The sequence below is a fragment of the Melopsittacus undulatus genome, chromosome 4, assembly GCF_012275295.1.
Source record: "Melopsittacus undulatus isolate bMelUnd1 chromosome 4, bMelUnd1.mat.Z, whole genome shotgun sequence".
NCBI classification, from domain to species: domain Eukaryota; kingdom Metazoa; phylum Chordata; class Aves; order Psittaciformes; family Psittaculidae; genus Melopsittacus; species Melopsittacus undulatus.
The window spans coordinates 9,205,528-9,224,305 of record NC_047530.1 but is presented as its reverse complement, the minus strand read 5'-3'; the positions used below and the strand labels follow the sequence as shown (position 1 = coordinate 9,224,305).

Genomic DNA, 18,778 nt, shown 5'->3' with positions numbered 1-18,778 from the left:
AGGTGGGTGGCCAGGTTGTGTTGTCTGTCATATATCCAAGCAAACTGCAGGAATTTAGGCAGGGAATATGGGGTGAGGGTATTATATTAAGGGAGAAAGGGAGGTGAGGATATGGATTTAGGCTGGGTCTGACAGTATTCATGAAAGCAAGTTAGATTGTGAACCTGGCTATACCAATGAAAGACACAGCTGTAATCTGGAAGCAGTATACCTAATTTACCTCTGTACTAGCTAGGTGAAAGTTATGTATCCTGACTGACTTGTGTTTTCACTGTATGCAGCTGGCTGCATGTCCTCTCACTGTGGTGCTAGAATAAAGAAGTTGAGGGACTGTGGAGCAGAAACAAGTGGCTGAATGGAGTGAGCTCCAGCCTTACTGAACTTGTCAAATCTGTTTTATTATCAGGTCTGTCAGCCTGATTCTGGGATGGATGGTGGTGACTCTGGTAATAAACTCTTCTGCACGCAGCGTAACTCGGTAGTTTCTTTTGTGCAGTTAACTCCAACTCTTCAGTTTGGATGCCGTACTTAGAGGTCCCTGAGTTGGCATTTCACTGCATTAGTTGGAAGTCAGGTTCTGTCTCTGCCCTCTGCTTCTCTGTAGTGGCTGTATTGCTTCCTCAGCTCAGCTGCCGTGAAAGAGAGAGGGCTGAATTTGGGCTACACTGTGACTGACCTAGTAATAAACTCTGAGTACCCAACTTAAGTTTACTTTCTTTTCTGGAATATATTAGCAGGGCTTAGATATTAAAATATTTCAAACATTTTAATTTATGCTAAGTCTTCAAATTTTTGTATACCTCCTTGGTAATGTTTTTGGAGGAAAGGGTCTTTTTTCCCTGAAGTCCCATCTTTTGTCATCAGTCAATACCCCTATAGAAAAGTGTGGATGTGTGTGGGTAGTGGTATACAAGAAAAGCAAAGCTTTATTATTAGAGTATATCCTTTAAAGTCAGGAAAATAACTTGACCTTGAATTTTAATCTTAGAAAGCAAAACATGATGGAGGTGCTTGTGCATTCTGAAATATTTCAGATCTTGTTTTGTGTCATTCAGTGCTATTATATAGTTGAGAAAATGCATATGCTTTGTTCTGCGACTGTGTTGTAATCAAGTAGTAATGTGGAGGGGTACTAATATTCATATGCAGGTTACGATATGTTGGTCCATGAGAAAATGAACATGAGCCGGCAGTGTGCGCTTGCAGTTCAGAAAACCAACTGTATTCTGGGCTGCATCAAAAGAAATGTGACCAGCAGGTCAAAGGAGGTGATCCTGTGCCTCTACTCTGCTCTCATGAGACCTCACTTGGAGTATTGTGTGCAGTTCTGGTGTCCTCAACATAAAAAGGACATCAAACTGTTAGAACAAGTCCAGAGGAGGCCATGAGGATGATCAGGGGAAGCACCTCCTGTATGAAGACAGGCTGAGAAAGTTGGGGCTGTTCAGCCTGGAGAAGGCTGTGCAGAGACCTCATAGCAGCCTTCCAGTATCTGAAGGGGGCCTACAGGGATGCTGGAGAGGATTAGGAACTGTAGTGATAGGACAAGGGGTAACAGGTTCAAACTTAAACAGGGGAAGTTTAGATTGGATATAAGGAAGAAATTCTTTACTGTAAGGGTGGTGAGGTACTGGAATGGGTTGCTCAGGGAGGTTGTGAATACAGACATCCCTGGCAGTGTTCAAGGCCAGGTTGGAGAGAGCCTTGGGTGCCATGGTTTAGTGTGAGGTGTCCCTGCCCATGGCAGGGGGCTTGGAACTAGAGGATCTTAAGGTCCTTTCCAACCCTAACTATTCTATGATTCAATGATTCTATGATTATTTCTTGAGATTAATGAAATCTGTGTCAGACATTTTATTTTGGAGTTGCAGTGACTTCTTCCACTAAACCGAATTAACCTGCTTAGACCAGATGGTATGTCCTTATAATTTTACAACAGTTTACGTTAAACTAAATTAGTTCAAAATCTCATCTTCAGGTAGACAACCGTATCCTTTTGTGTGAATAAGCCCTCAATTGCACATAGCCAAACCTGTTTTTAGAACAGTGCAGTGTCTTAGCAGAACAGTGTATAGTGGACACTTGTATCAGTGTTCAAGAAGTGGAGTGCATAAAGTTGCAACAGGTAACTGGAGCATCACCAAGATCCTGCTTGCATCTCTGTGTATTTAGCACTCTGCTGAGTGCTTTTATTTTATTACGGTGTTGAGCAATGCTGTGGCTTTTCCTTCCTTGTCTGCTTTCATGTTTACTCATATTTCTTGGTAATTTTTGTGGCTTTTGTTAATGCAGAAGTAAACTGTGATTGTGAAGGTATCTGTCATCTTTTCTCCTCTGCATAAAGTACACAACTGGTGGTTGCTGTAATTTGGCTGTAATCACAGAATTTTTAGGGTTGGAAGGGGACTTCTGGAGATCATCTTATTTAACCTCTCTGACAAGGTAGGGCCACCTAAAGAAGGTTACACAGGAACAGTGTGTCCGGGTGGGTTCTGAATGTCTCCGGAGAGGGAGACTCCAACCTCCCTGGGCAGCCTGTTCCAGTGTTCTGCCACCCTCAATGGAAAGAAGTTTTTCCTCATTTTGAGGTGAAACCTTTTGCATTTACTTTATAGGCTATTTTATATTTTTATATATATATATCCTATTTATATTTTACTATTTTATACAGTAAATATAAATATATATACAATATATGGTAATACTGTTACAGTGCTGTTAGAGGTATGTGCCTCCAGGAGAACATATCAACAAGTGTATGTTCCTGATTGCATGCAGCTGTTTTAAGTGGCTTCTAGGTCCAAGAGCAGTAGAGAAGCTGGGGATAAATAGGTTGGTTTTGATGTATAAGGGAAGGCATTTGGAAGATGCCAAGTGAGTGCTAAATACAGATAGAATCACCTCAAGTTTAGTACATGCATTCAATGCAGAATTAGACTGTGTATACACTGGATCTTAAAATGCATGACAATTGGAAAATTGCATGGTTGTAATACAAGTTTGAGTGCACAGGACTTAATACAACACAAAACCCTAAGTGTTTTGTTTGTTTCTTTGGGGTTTTTTGTTTGGGTTGTTTTTTTTTACCCCAAATATAGCTATGCCAAAATAATAAATTACTTCTTTATCAGTATCTACAGTAGCTGCCATTTTTGAAATGCAGTCTGATGCTAGGAGATTTGATAGATATTCTATTCCTTTGAGAGCTGGAGAATATGGTATAGAAGTTAAGGATCAAACAAGGAAAGAATCAAAGTCTTTCCTTTGCTTCTCTAGAAACAAAAGGATCCATCAAATAGTCAGAACTTAAAAAAAATGAAATTTCAGAGTCTCACAGAATACTACAAGTAACTCTGCAACTAGGATGATTTTTCTATTTTCCCAGGGATATGTGTTTTGTATGTTTTTAATAAGTGATGGTAAATTCCTGTTTCCCTTGTGTTGACTTGTTAATTGCACATTGCTATCTACCTAATGCATGTTTGGCCAAAATATTTGGAACATGACATGTTTCGGTTGCATGCCTCAGACTTGGAAATTACTGCTAGAATTTCTGGCTACTTTGTTTTGCTTGTTGGACCTTCTTACTAGTATCTTGCTAATTTTGTGGCATATTTAGGATAGTCTCCTGTTGGTAGGCAGTATGATAGAGGTAAAGAGAGACTTTCATGATTTCACTTCATATGTCTTCTTGGGCACCTGGTTGCATTGAAGCACTTACACCCTGTGAGCTGAAGCTGCACTCTTACGGTTTTGGAGATGAGTGTGATTTAAAACTGACACCTGACCTGCAGTTTTTAAGGGGTTGAACAGTCAGGCTCTGCATTGTTTACCAGAAGACAACATTAATTTTAGCTGTCCAGCAGCTGAAACAGGAACTTGAGGGTGCTGGTGGTTACATTTGTTCTTCTGGTTGTGGCTAGTTAGCTCTCTTTCAGCTAAGCTGCTAGTCACTGGAGACTACTGGAATCAAAGTAGATTCTACTGCAAAGCTCTAGTAGTCTGTGCTGTTATGAGTCTTATTCCCAATGGGCAAACATCTGCATCATTAAAGCATCTTTAATATTAATTGACACCCTGCTTTGGCTTAGGGGACAAAGTTCAAATGAATGTAGAGATCAAACAGTTCATGTCTTAAGGTCAGGGTTGTTTTTTTAGGACAATGTTAATGTTAAGCTATCTTGAATGGTTACCCTTGTTCTGCCAATAAAAAGTAACTTGGGAAACCAAACTTGCATCATTAAGTGTAATTACTGATATCCAGTGCAGACCAAAGTTTGGTATATGGCTGCTTCCCAACGATGTTATATAAAGGAGACATGTGACTGATGTGTCAGAAAACAGATATTTAATAATATAATGTTCATAAACAGTCATATTTTTGAGCTTAGATTCTCTAATAAAACATTGGTTATACTTTGCTGGAGAATGTGAAACACCCAATGAACAATTGTATAATGCTTATGTGACAATAAGCTAGAGTAAATTTCCATTTTAACTCCCTGAACTATGGCCTTCTAGAGATAATAGAATTTATGCTCCTAAAAAAATCCAGTTTGATTTAAGGTAGGGAAGAACAAACATGATAATTAATTTCTAGTGCTTCTTTTTGAAGTGTCCTCTTTGGGGACTGTATCTTTGAGGTTGAAATAGATTGCCTTGTCTGTTGGTTATTTTTACTAAAAATAATCCTAGGTATTCTGTACTGCAGTTGAATTTTATTGTCAGTGCATTAGAAAACTGAATTCTAAGCCAAAACAAACAGCAGGAGAATTTAAAAAATTGAAAGCAAAATCTTATACAAAAATTTTAGTTCAAGAATGTTTTGGAATTTGCTTTCTAAAGAAATGTTAAGTATTCTGCAGTCAAGGAATTTTTGCATGTTTATTCTTTTCAGTGTCTTTTATGGTTGCTCAAGTGGAGAGACGATATCAGAATAAAAGTTGTCTGGAATCTCTTCTGCTAATCTTTTTACTTGGAAATCACTGTTCTGTGAATTAAAGCAAAGCAACATTTTGCATTTAGTATTGATGTGGAGTGGCACTTGCTTGAAATCATTATGTCTCCAGCATTCTATGTGTTTACTTTTAAAATCCTTCTCCCAGCTGTTTTGACAGGCAGCTGGTGTTGCCATCCCATGCTTGACAGGTTTGTCATGCACAAGCTAAGCTTTTTTACTACTCCTTTTAACTGGAATATTGGACTAGGTGTAGGTTTTAGTTTGTTCTGCTGGCAGTGTCTAGTCTTTCATAATTTGTTATTTAATGTTTATAAATATTAATATTCCTTCTCACAAATTACATTAATATTCTTATCTAAAAATATAGTCTTGAAATTCATGCCGTCATTTTACACTGAAAGATCAGTGTGTCAATCAATGTGGCTGAAGAAGAGCTGTTTTTTATACTATTGCTGAATGCAAACTTAGTGTGAAAAGACTTCAGAATTCAAGCAGGACTGTGCTTAGAATGTAAATCAAAAAGGAAGTAGTGGCTACTGAATTTATGTACATAATAAACCTGGTGCAATAATAAATTCTGTCATAGTGGTGAGAAATATCTTTTGATGCTTGATCTATAGGTGGAAAGTGAATTGTGAGTAACTTTTTTCTCTTTTCCTTATATACTTCCTTAGCTCTCATTCCTTTTATTTGCAGTATTCACAAATGTGTTTTGTGAATGACAAAGTTAGATATCTCAGTGACAGATATTTTGCTCTTTTTATAGCACTGTTTATTTGTAGGCAAATACAGCTCTTCATTCTCTGACCTTTTCTGACGTGATGCTTATTTAAAGGGTTTGGAAAAAGCCTACAAACTGTCCTTTTAGATGTAGGAGAAGCCTGCATGTTTGGCTGCATTTGACTGTTGGAAAGAGCTCTGTGTGCTTACACAGGGGAAGAAATATTAGTAGTCTGATCCCACAGAGGAGAGGAGAACAGGTTTTCATGTAAGATAAGAGGTTATCTCCTAATGATTCTTCCTCAGGTGGTATTGTGAGGTACTTCTGTAGCCATATTCTTCTGAAAAGCCATTAAAGATTACACCAGTGCTTTTGTTACGCAGATCAAATCAAATGTCTTGGACAAAATGGTGGCTGCTTCTGCTCTTTTGACAAAACTGCTTATGCATGAGCAACACAGCTTTGCAACTCCTGGTTCCCTTCATCTGCCTTTCTCATGCAGTTCAAGAATTATTGTCATCTTAAAAAAGGAGAATGTGATGGGAATGGGTGATTAAAGGAGGAAAAGAGATGGGGCTGCGGAAGATACAAAGAATAAAAAAGAGCCAGGAGGCAATGTATGTCTGACCCGCACTTCAGTAGTGCCGGCTTTGCCTGCTCTTTTGAATACCTGTGAATGCCCACTGATGTGGTGTGGCTGTTGAGCCTTCAACAAGGAAAGGTGGTAGTGTGCAGCTGCTGTGATAACTGTCCTAACTTGTTCTGGCGGTTTGTGTTTCTGGGCCTTGCCTACGTCCCATACGGTCCATGAGATAGCATGGCTGTTTATTCAGTTAACTTTTATTTAAAGTGAGAAAATAATAAAACAAAAATCAAAAAACTTTGCTAAGATGGCTAATAGAAATATTTTAAAGTTGAGAAATTTCAAAATTAAAAATTGAGATGAAACCTTAATTTACTCCAAATGTATGTGGAGGTGATTTTTTTTTCCCATAGTTAGTAATTTTCAGTTTGCAGCCTCAAAATATTTCCCAGTTGAAATAGTGTCAATCGGAGTGTGTTCAGGCCTGCATCCTTTGGGCCTTCCTCTCTTAGTTACAGTCTGCGGGACCCAGTGAGTAGAGTGTGAGTGCTGGGAGGCTGCGAAGAGTCGTCTAATAGTATTTTAGTTGCACGATAATGTCTTCATCCTAGTTGCATGGTCTCATGACCTCTGCCTCTTTTGATACATTATTCCAAATCTGTTCTTGAGTGGAATCGAATTTGGAAAATGACTTTTCTGTAGGTCTTACTTGTAGAAGAAACGGGAAGAATAGTAGGATGGTTAGAACTTCAGTGATGATGGTACAGTATTTTATTTCCTCTTCCCCATGATTTGGAGAAAACTCCAGGAGCAAACTCGCCAACAAAGTTTCAAGCTGACAATCAGGTGTTCTTTATTGTGGGCCTTGAGGCAGGGGATAGCTTCTCCTCACGAGTATCACGTATTGCTACACTGGCCATCCTTATATAGTCACTGGGCACACATACATATTTATGAGGCTATACATGAATTACTTAATTTTCCAGAAAGTTTCCTGCATGCATACAGAAATGTGGTAATGGTCTTTGAGGGTCGTTTACTTCTCCCAACAATCTTCATAACTTCTGGCAGTCTTTGAAGCACCAGCTTAATTAACATTACAAACATAGCAGTCATCCTGGCCTTCTGCTTATCAGTTTGTTTAACTGCTCCTACCTTGGACATCTGCTGCTCCCCAGTAGGTGTTTACACCAGTTTAATGGGTTCATTAACACCACAAACATGGCAATTATCCTGTCCTTCTGCTTATCAACCGGTCAGTATATGTTCAGTTAAAAAAACTAACAATATGTTAATTCATGGGTTTTTTATATCTATAGCAACTGAGCATTTGACTGGTGTGTACAGTAGGTAAAAGAGTGAGCAGAGGGAAGGTGGGACTACTCAGAAGTGTTAGTCCAAGTAGTCAAACCTGAATTTCAGTATGTGTGCACAAGGGGAGCAAGCTATCATTGGACAGTCAGTCTTAATTTAGAGGTGTGCTTTATTTGGCAGCTTTTTTATTTTTGATAGTTTTGTGTGTAATTTTATACAATTGAATATAGTATCTTAAACAGATTTTGAAGCAAGGAATAAATTCTCCCAGGAGACACAGCGGGTATAAGGTAGGTCTGAAGTTTAGCCTGGTGCAGCTTTTAGAAATAAGAAAAATAATATTCTTGTTTCTCTTGTGAATATAATGGATGTTTTCTTGGTAATGCAGGGATTGAGGATATAATCTAGTGTGTTTACAAGAAAGCAGCCAGTCTGCTTCATAGAGTTTTCTCTCTTTTTTCCTCTTGTTCTCTGCTTCCTGTCTTTCCTTCTCTGGACAACATTTAAATAGAATTAAAAGCTTTGCACAGGAATGCTTGGAATGCTTGTGAGTTAGACTGTGTGAGAACCCCTTCTACACTTCTGGCAGATTTTCAGGAAACCTTAGCCCTGTATTTCTTGAAGCTATGGTGTGCTGTGTTCCAACAATGCAGAAGCTAAACTTGCACCATCTCTTGGGAACATGACTTGAAAAGTTAGAAGAGCTACAGACTGGGGCACTCTTGTGCTTTGAAAAGAGAGGGGGGTCACATCTCGCATGCCCTCTTTGAACAAATACCACAACCAAAATGGGAGGGTAACTTGCTAAAGGTATAGTGCAGTATAGGAAAGTTAAAACAAAAACTGAAAACAAGTTACAGGAGGAAGCATGTTTAAGAAAGATCATTGAATTACGGGTTTAATTTTGTGCTAGGAATAATTTACTTCCACTCATCTTAAATTATATTTATAAGAAAATAGATGCATGTAATCAAGGAATTCACTTTTCAGTTACCAGTTAACCATTTGATATCTTTCTGAGAACTCACAGCTAAGTGTGATATTTTTCTTTAAGTGTTGTTATGCAAGTATTTGATAAATTTGGATTCAATTTTCACGTGCTTTTTACAATTTGGTGCCCTTCTGCCCTGGGTAAGTGTAATTGTTAAAAAAACTGTTGCTATGTAGTTTAAAAATTCTAATTACTCAATTAAAACAACAGTCTGCTGATTTGTTTTCCTTTTGTTCCTTACCACTGTGAATATGTGAAAATTAATATATGCCTGTGTATTTGAGTGCATGTTTGTATATGTATACAGAATGCATGAGTATTACATGCATGTGTACTGTAAAGTTTTTATGACCAATATGGTGATCACAGTGGTACTTACTGCTCAAGTAATAAATTATGGTTCTTGATCTAGAACTTTTGTTAGACTTGGACTTTAAATAAGTGGTTCCCTTCACTTCATGGATGAATCTTCATTTTCAGTTGCTTAAGGATGGGCTGAATGCTTTGTGATTCAAGAAAGCTGATTAGACTGGTCAACCTGTAGTTCTAAAATGGGGATAATCTAGGATGATTTGAGGACAAATTTGCTCTCTTGTTTGACCACATTATTCAGGGCTTCTCTTTTACATAATGAATTTTCTTCCGTAATTTTTGAATTCATAGATCACCATGATAAACGAAGTAATGGACTACCTAAGGGCAATGCTAAGGAAGATTGATGGCCAAAATATCAGTAGATACTTTTTCTGCAAAAATGTTTTTTTTTGGCGTAAATCAATGTTGTGTATAAAAGGACATTGTATTTAGGAGCCTCTCTCTCTGATTTGCAATGACAAAAAACAAAAGATATTTCAAAATAATGGGAATAATGTGAAAGAAAGAATATTCAGATTTGAAGGACAGAAATAGAACAATTGGAGAGAACTGTTCAGAGAACTAGAGTAGTTGCAAGTAAGACCAGGGACTTTATTTAAGAAAAGTAAGAACCTCAAGTTGAAACACAAGTACTTTCATTAATTGTTTTATAAACATGAAATTTCATTTTAGTGTACTTTCCCAAGGACATTAAGCTTATATAATCAGTTGAGCTTCTATTCTATCAGTAACTATTGAACCCTGATGACCAGTTTCAACAAAATTTTACTGAAGGGTGACAGTTTCAGAGATCATTGTTACTGAGCTTTTAGCCTTAGCAGGCTAAGGAATAGAATCCCAAACTTCTTTCTCAGCTAAGACAGGGGAATCTATTGCTGCTGCTGTTGCTGTTTGTCACCAGCTGAATAGACATCAAGACTTGTGTATTGGCCTGTTGGCAAAGCATGTAGTTGAAAATTAATTAGTGCATGGGTTGCTCTGCAGTAGCAGAGCACATGATAACTGTTGCCTCAGAGTGTTTTAGTAGAATACTTCGAGGGAACAGAAGTTCCTGTGGTGGGTATTGAAAAGAAAATAGCAGAGAAATTCTTGAGAAATCATGTTTTTCTGGGTTTTATGACTTGCAGAACTGACTTCTGATGTGGTAAAGAAATTCGGGTTCACAGAGGAAGTGCTTAATCTTTTTTTGGTTATGTTTGTTTATTCATTTATATTTCTCCATTGGTGTACTTTTCTTGCAGTGGTGCGATGAAAGATTCAACTTCCAAGCTACGTTTTTACAGTGCTTGGCAAAACATGTGCCAAATATTTACTCAGCTGAAATGGACCCCTTGCTGGAGAAACAAGAAGAAATGGTTCAGGCAGCAATATTATACCCCTTGGAATGTTATTTGTTTGGGGAAGACCCAGACATATTCTTGGAGAAACTACAACAGAGTGGAACCTCCCAGCTCTGTGGGAAGGTGTTCAAAGGAGGGGAGGCAACATACTCTTGCAGGTAAGAATGAAGGTATGTTGTAATGAATGTTCCCATGTGAGATAATGCAGCAAAGTGGCTTAATAAAATCAGTTGTGCTGCACACTAGTCCTTGCTTGTGCTATGGTACATCTTTGCTTAACTGACAGTGGCATTTGCTTCACATTTCAAGCCTGTTAGAGTGAGGAAAATTGTGTATGAAAAGCAGGCTCTTACAGAGAAATAGGGAAGAAAGTGGAAAGTTTACTGAAGGTACTGAAATTGGTTAAAAATATTGGATAAGGTATGAGTATGGGGTCTGTACCCGAATTGAGGGAGAGCAGGCATAAAAATCTGTGCACCCTTTCAAAGCTTGAAACAAGATCCAGAACTTCTGAGCATCATCAGTCCTTTGCTCAAGCAATAGCTGGGTGACGAATGGTCATATTTTCGCCTTCTTTCACATGTGTTAAAGATGGCAGCACATTGGTTTGATATAATTAATCTTATTAATTAAATTAATACAACTATATTAATATGAATAGTAGGAAAAAATATTAAAAAGCCAGAGGTCTTTCTGGTAGGTATAGTTTGCAACTGTGCTGGCATATTTTACTATAGTTTTAAGTATAATTTAAAAACCTAGAAAATTTCATTCAGAAATACTTGAAAAATATTATTAAGGAAAAAAGAATATTATGGCCAGAAAAGCTCTCGTAAACTTTGTTCATGAATTGCACTGTGGCATTTTAATCAATTTCGTACTCTTCAGCTTTTTCTAAGATTAAGTTAATGTTGCTTATGAAATGAGAATGGTCTTTGAAGAACTTCTTAAGTGTTTGCTAGAAAATATATAGTGAATGTGGCATTGGATTGTGCAAAGGAGAAGAGTGGTCAAGGCAGTTTAGTACTGCTGTAACAGGAATAATTCTGTTCCTACCTTTGCTGAGTACTTATATGATAGCAGGCAAAAAGACAAAGCTGTGTATCTTGGAGGTGGTCTCTATTTTTTCTGAGCTCCTGTCTTGCAAAATTGTGCTATTATTTATGCAAAATATGATACTACTGCAACTGAAGCTAAATATACATTTGCTTTAGGCTTCTGAAATGCTAAAATAGATGCTCTGAAATATTAAAATCTGAATGTCTTGAATTGTGCTTTCAAATGTAGCAGACACTTCTGGTTTTATTTCTTTTTAACTCACCTTGTAGTAGATGTGTGGTAATAAATAAATATTAGAGAAGTACTAAATTAAATTGTAACTATTATTATCTAAAGGTTTGAAAGGAAAGTAATTCTGTAATCAGAAATACCATACTATTTTAGATGTATTGTGAAGGAGGTTTGAATTAGATGTTGAACAATGCTGTAAAACAAAAAGCTTGCTAGGTTGTCATTAAACACATTATGCATAGAATGAAACAGCCTCTAAAGAAAAAAAGAGTGACCATGTTTTAGGGAATAAGGGCAGCATAAAAAAGCATATGTAAACATATATATAAACATAGAAACAAATGGAGCTGGGTTGCCCATGAATGTAATTCTGAATTTTCAGGTATTGTTTGAGTGCATGACTAAAACCCTTGATATCTGATTTCAAAATATATATTCTTTGACTTATTTTGAAAAGGGATTCCCCTTTGATTTTAACTTCTAACTCTTTAAAGTTAGAAACATAGCTTTGCAGAAGTGCAGTAAAAGTTTCATTAGTAGACTGGCTACAACTGTGGGAAACTGATAAAGATTACTTCAAAGTCATCATGGCTTTTAATAACTGCTTATTCTTAGCAAAAGCAGGAATATGTTAGCAACAAGTTTTGAAATGGAAATCAAACGTGTTTCTAATAGAATCTAATATAATATGTTGGAGTACATGGTTCAAGTGTAGCAAGATTGGCTTTCATCTTTTTTCTGTGATGTGGAGTAGCCAAATGTTTTCATAGTTTGACTCTGTTATTAATCTCAGAGCAGCATTTTCTTCTGTGCATGGAAATTCCATGTGTTTGTTTTAGAACGTTTTCCAGTTACCATTTTTGTTGCAGAGACTGTGCAGTTGATCCAACTTGTGTACTCTGTATGGACTGCTTCCAGAACAGCATTCACAAGAACCACCGGTACAAGGTAGAAAAATACTGTATTAAGCAATTGTACTTGTAGCTTTAGCAAAGATTTTTTTTTTTTTAAATAATAAACTGCATATAAGCCGTTAGCGATTTTTACATTAAAAAAATCTGGGATTTACTACTTACTTATTTTTTTCTTTCATGTTTCTAACTGTGTAAACTTCTTTTAAGAAACTTTCTAATTCAAGAACCAAAGGGTAAGGGAGCATTTATGAATACATACATTGTTATTCTCTTTGGCAATATCACAGAAGTGTATGTCAGAGCAAAAAGCTGTGACTGAAAATAACAGTCCTGTCCTGTCCTGAGTCCCAGTCAGTGCTATTTGGAAATTTAGAATGGGTGTGTGTATACAAGGGCCTTAACTTAAGTATTTACGTCAGTGATGCAGTCTCTACATTTCCACTCTGTTCCTCCATTTAGATTTGCATGAACTACTTTGTGTTTAGTGTGGACTATGGTGAAGTTAAAATAAATGTTAAGCGGTATTTCTTTTTGTTTGTTTTATCGATGGGATTGTTCTAGGACAGATCATCTCTTTCCGATATGTTTTTGATCCTCTTTAAGCTAAATCTGTTGTCTCTGGGAGCTTCCCATGCTTTAATTAAAAAAGGATAATTTAAATAGTTCTTAACTAACACGCTACCTAAAGTGTCATGTACTGTTTTCTTCCCAGACCCCATTTTTGCTTGCCCTCTTCTTTGAGAACTCTTAATTTCAACAGGCTTGGAAGCAGAAATAGAAAACAATATATGAAGTGCAGGTTTGCTGCATTTCCATTTTAAAGATGCAATGTAAAGAATGCAGATTATACTCTTTAGAGATTCGTTAAATTTAGGTTGGAAAGGACCTAAAAAGGTCACCTTGTCCAACCACTTGCTCACACCATGTCTAATTAGATCACGTTATTTTAAAACGTTTCAATCAAACAACAATGTTGAATGTCTTTTTATTGGATCACATAGTGTTTTTATAATTTTTTCAGGATCGGGAATTCTGAATAAGATAAGGAATTATTTTTGGCACAATGAAGCATCAGAATTTGTACTTTTCTGGAAGTGTAATGCAAAGTTTAAGTGGCAAGAAGTTATTTAGATGCTGATTATATATTTTTTTTTTGCTAGAAGTGGAGGTGCTGTAAACATTAAAATGTTTAATATACACATCTTTGTTTAGATTATTTTCAAAAAAGCATTAAGTACATTTGCTATAATTTTGCTTATTAGCAGAAATTGTTTGCCGTTCATTAAGCACTTATAAGTCATAGGCTATTTCACCTACTTTCTAGTTAATTTTGGGTTAGATTTACGTACCTGTTTGCAGTGGCAACTGTATGTCCTCCTTTTTTTCTGCTAAAAAGTTTGTGTCTCCCCTTTTCTGCGTAAGTCTTTCTGTCTAAAAAGACCATTTACTTTGTAGTGCCTCTTGTATTTTTTAAGTAGGTATTTATACTTGTGTTTGGCTTAAATAATGTACATTTATATTTTTCTCTTGTTTCTTATGTGAGTATTTTGTGACTTCAGTGCATGCTTCTTACAGATGCATAGCTCCACTGGAGGTGGATTTTGTGACTGTGGGGATACAGAGGCATGGAAGGCTGGACCGCTGTGTACTAAACATGAGCCTGGACCATCGGGTTCTGCAAAAGAAGTAAGAATATTGTTTAAAGACAGTAAATATTATTAATACTGCCTTCTTTAAAAAACCTGCTTATTCCTGTATAGGAGAGTATGTATATTGTATAATTCATGTGGCAGATCCAATTGAGTTAAATCAGGATTTCCTTGGTTGAGGTGTGTGTTCAATATAAATTGAATATCTTTGTCTCCAAACAAAAGGCAAACCAATAGAACAATTCCATCTACCTATCTGGTGCATTTCTGTCTTTGATTCGGAATTAAAATTAGTCTCTTGCTTTTTTCTTTGCTATGTGTATTACTCAGTCCTTATTTACAAGTAATTATTTTTCCAGTGGTTAGTGTTTAGATATAATAATTGATTTTGATAATATTTTCTGATTTCCATATTACCGTGTTATTGAACAATACTTTTTTGTTAGTTGCTTCTTGTATGTGATCTGTTCTTATGACTAAAACAAGTCCCTGTGCTTAAAACTAAACACTACCCTCTAATGCTATGATGTCTCATGCTTATTATACCTCATAAAGCAGCATACTAATGAGAAATATGCCATTTATATGTAGTTCTCAGAATGTGGGCAGATTGGTTGCTTCAGGTACATTTATTTTTTTAAGAGTCCTACTTCCTGAAATAATCAGGACAGAAAGCCTCTTAGCATTTGTCATTGCAAATAGGCCCATAATTCCACTCAGGTTTGTTGCAAAAGCAGTGTTCTATTTGATCTGGTGAAAAATCAAATGGAAAAGGAATAAAGAGTACTGGTCTTACAGAAAAATGAGACAAAGCTTTCCTTCACTTGTTCATCCTTCAAAAAAACATGAATCTTAATGGATTTCAGGGATAAAAATAGCTGAAGCTCCAAGAATGGACATCTGATTACCAGCTGGAGATTGTCACTGTAATGTTCACCTACTTCAGCACAGTCTATTATGCTGAGCTGTTCTTATCTCTGAGTACTGAGCTATCTGATATAATGTGGCTGATACCTGCATATTACTCATGAAAACTTGTAATCAAAAGAGGCAGATTGTTTTTTCAATGTTAGAATACCCTAAGTTAGCTACCCCAAGATGGTTTATTTTACTTCTGTCACCATTACTACATTTGTATTTAATACTTTTTTTCAGCATGTTGTAGAGGTGTTTCAAGAATAAGAAACTAGTGCAGTTCCTCTTCGTGAAGTATTCATTTTTGTCCTTGCATTCTGAAGGTAAATAGGATGCTTTGCAATGCTAGATTCCTGGTACTGTTTATACAGGATGTGCAGGAAGGTAAGAGAACCCTTGTGTCTACCAGCTTCAAAGCCACATTTAGATACTATGGAAAATTTATGCTTTAAGGTACTTGATACCAGTTTTCTAGCTGATCAATGAGATGTCCTTATATCATTAAGAGAATTTAGTAATGGTCTTAAGACAAAATGTTTGTCTCAGTTGAGAACTAAATGTTCTTCCACAGATACCTGGATGAACATGGACCTATGAGGCACATAAAGAACTTTACCAAAGAGATTCTAAACAAAATAGATGGATCTCCCTGCTTTAAAGTTTAGGTCTCTGTACATGATCTTTGAGCAGTTGCTTCAGCACATTACTTTTGAGAATAACAGTAGGTTTTGCTTCCAACAACTCTGACCAGAGTCCTTAAAATGGTTTATGAAATGTTCATTTCCCACTGGGGAACCTGTTTCACTGCGAAGTATAGATTTTGATCTCATAGATGTGGTATTTGCACGTGTGACAGCAGATTCTGCTTTTTATATCCCTTTCCTTTAGAACAGCTGTGTCATAAAAAATAAAATAAGCAAAACCCAAATATTCAGAAAAAACACCAAAACCTTTATCAATGTTACCAAAAGACTGTTTCACTCTTGTTAAATTACTGTCCAAGTCTTGTGGGCTTTTTCAAATCTGTATTTAAACAAAGTTTGAGAGGAAACTGCAGGCATTCAGAGTCCCCAGTATTCTGTTTCTGTTTGGATGAGGATAAGCTGCTCAGAATATTCTTCAGGCCATTTGTATCTAACGGAGATAAGGTTAAAGGATAGACTGTATCAATAATGACAGCAGCTAACACAGTATCTCTTTTAAACTTTATTATGAACTATAATCATACCTGTGACGATAGGGAAACAAGGAACCTCCTATGCTGCTTCGAGTATTTCTCTTCCAGTCTCTGATAAAATCTTTGGTTTGTCTGCAGTGAGTTAGTTTGACCGTTGCTTCTGTCATGGAGTTGTGCAAGTCCAAAGCTATAACTGCTGTCACATAAACTGGAACATACTCCTACAGTGAATGTTACCTGAGAGTCATGAATGTTAGAAAACATATAATTAGACAATTATTTGGATTTGAAGGAGAAGAGTTACTATTATAGTAGTTTTTTGTTGTCAGTATATATAGTTATTATGCAGTCAGCTCCTGTAGACTCTCTAGTAAAGAGCAGAAGTACAACCACTAGAATAATGAAATGCATCAGTACATTAATATATGCTATATGTAACTATTTAACAAATTGCATTGCTTGACCATCTTCCTTTTTAATAAAAGTCTTGTCTGTCAGGGATTTTTCATGATGAAGAGGCTCATGGATGTTTGGATTACCTCACAGTTTATTCTCTGTTTGGAGAATCAAGGACATCCATAATGTAAGAATTTTCTCAGTACATAGTGCTGTTTCAAGGAAATTCAAAGTGAATTTGAACAAACATCTTGCCTATTTCTTTTCCACCACTTTTTCTGATAGCATAAGAGTTTATCACATGCTTGTCAAACAAAAGCATTCTTTTATGGATGATCCTGACCAGTATTCCTTTAATTACTCTAAATGAAAAGGCTATATCATGCTAGTGTGTTTATAAGCTTTCTCTGAACAGGTAGGAGCAAATAAGAAGAGGGATATGTTTACACTGTGTTTGCTATGCAGAATATGGTAAAATTTGCTTAGGAACTGGCTGCTGTTTTTAAAAGGTAGATTAAGTTTAAAGTGTTCTACAGAACAACCTCTCTTTAAAAATGAGTCCTTAGTAGAGTTTCAAACTACAACATTAAAGATAAGCACCCAATTTTTCAGCATTTCTGAGATAATACCAGGTAAGCATTAGTAAAATACAAGATCCTTACAAACATCCTAAGTAAACCTTACTTAAAAAACAAAAGGGTTTTACTATGAGGAGACTTACAATTTACAAAACTTGTTGGTATATATGTAATATGGGGCTTAGAAAAGCAATCCTTTAGTTTTAGGATCTGCGCTCCAGGCTTCTAGGAGTCATCCATTCCTTAATAGATTCAAATTAATATCTTCACTATGCCAGAAATATAAAAACCTTTTTGCCCAAATGTATCCTTAAAAACAGATAACTTTATGAATTTGTGTCTGAGATGAGGTAAAAATACTGCTACATTTGTTTAAAGAAAATAAAAATAAAGAATATAGTTATTTTTGAACTTTGATATCTGAACTGCTTTGTTCATTCTTCCACAGTTTTGTTTTTTGAAGCTTTACCTGAAGCTTAAATACTTACACATTTTTGGGCATGGTTCTTAGGTAATTTTATTTTTACCCTTGCAATTTACATTAGGTGTATTTTAATGTCATTTTACTATGGCTTCTGTTAATGTGGATAGTGTTGGAGGTCACATTGCATCATTTAACTTCTCACTTCTTGTATGAGTAATTCCCGCTTTTAATAGTTTATAAATCCTTTAATTTAGCTTCCTTTGATTTCTTCTACAGACTGAAGGAGAGCAGCATGTCTTAACTGTGAGGTTCTTGTTTGGAATATCTCTGTGCACAGCGCTGTTTTCCTCCATCTCTATCATATTTGCTTATTATATGTTAATGCTTAAAAAAACAAACCATAAAGAAATACTGGAAAAATAAATTAGTACATTTTCAACTTAGTTCAATTTGATTATTCTTAACACTGTGGGTTTTTTTTTTTTTTTTTTCATTTTGCTTCAAACTTTAAGATGATGATAGCTTTGCCAGTCGGGAAAATAGTAATTATCCCAGACATTTACATTCCTCAATACCAAGATCTACCAAGAGCTTACCCAAAATTATGTATGTACACACAGTGATATTTATGGTCTGTGATTTCATTGGCAGGCATTTTAGGTTGTATGTTTGAATCCAGATTATTCTTCTAATGCTTATGAGGTCATTGAACAGTTGTTCAGAGCTTTGGAAGCAATTGGGCATTTTTACTTCTTTCCCACTATGTTTTTAGCAGTTCTGTCATACGGACACAATATGATTTTATTTGGTGCTGTTTTTTGTTTTAAGTAGTTTTCTTCATAAATGGATAAATGTGACTATAGCTGATTTTCCCCTTCCCCCCCAAAAAAAAATCAACCACAACCCAACATGATTCTTAGCTATATTAAACACATTGCTCTTTCTGTTCTTTTGTATTTAATATATGCCAGACTGTGCATTGCGGAGGTGAGTGTTCTTAGTACTTTGGGACTAAAAGTCACATGTGAAAACTTTATTCTTGGAAAGAATCTTTGTTTCTCACCTTCTTGCTTTCTGGCAAGCACACACGTATTGAGATTTTGTAGGCAGTTTGGATGATCCTAAACTTGTAGGAATCTTTGTGTAAATAT

At 36.1% G+C, this 18,778-nt stretch overlaps 1 protein-coding gene across 2 annotated transcripts in view; it reads left to right on the top strand.

Moving 5' to 3' along the window:
• Window positions 1-18,778, top strand: part of UBR1 (ubiquitin protein ligase E3 component n-recognin 1) — a 63,807-nt gene that overhangs the window by 2,007 nt on the left and 43,022 nt on the right. For both annotated transcript variants that reach the window (XM_034061871.1, XM_034061872.1), the window contains exons 2-4: window positions 10,186-10,442; window positions 12,444-12,522; window positions 14,064-14,174. In XM_034061871.1, the coding sequence (XP_033917762.1) occupies window positions 10,186-10,442; window positions 12,444-12,522; window positions 14,064-14,174 (447 nt within the window). The remainder of the gene's footprint in view (window positions 1-10,185; window positions 10,443-12,443; window positions 12,523-14,063; window positions 14,175-18,778) is intronic.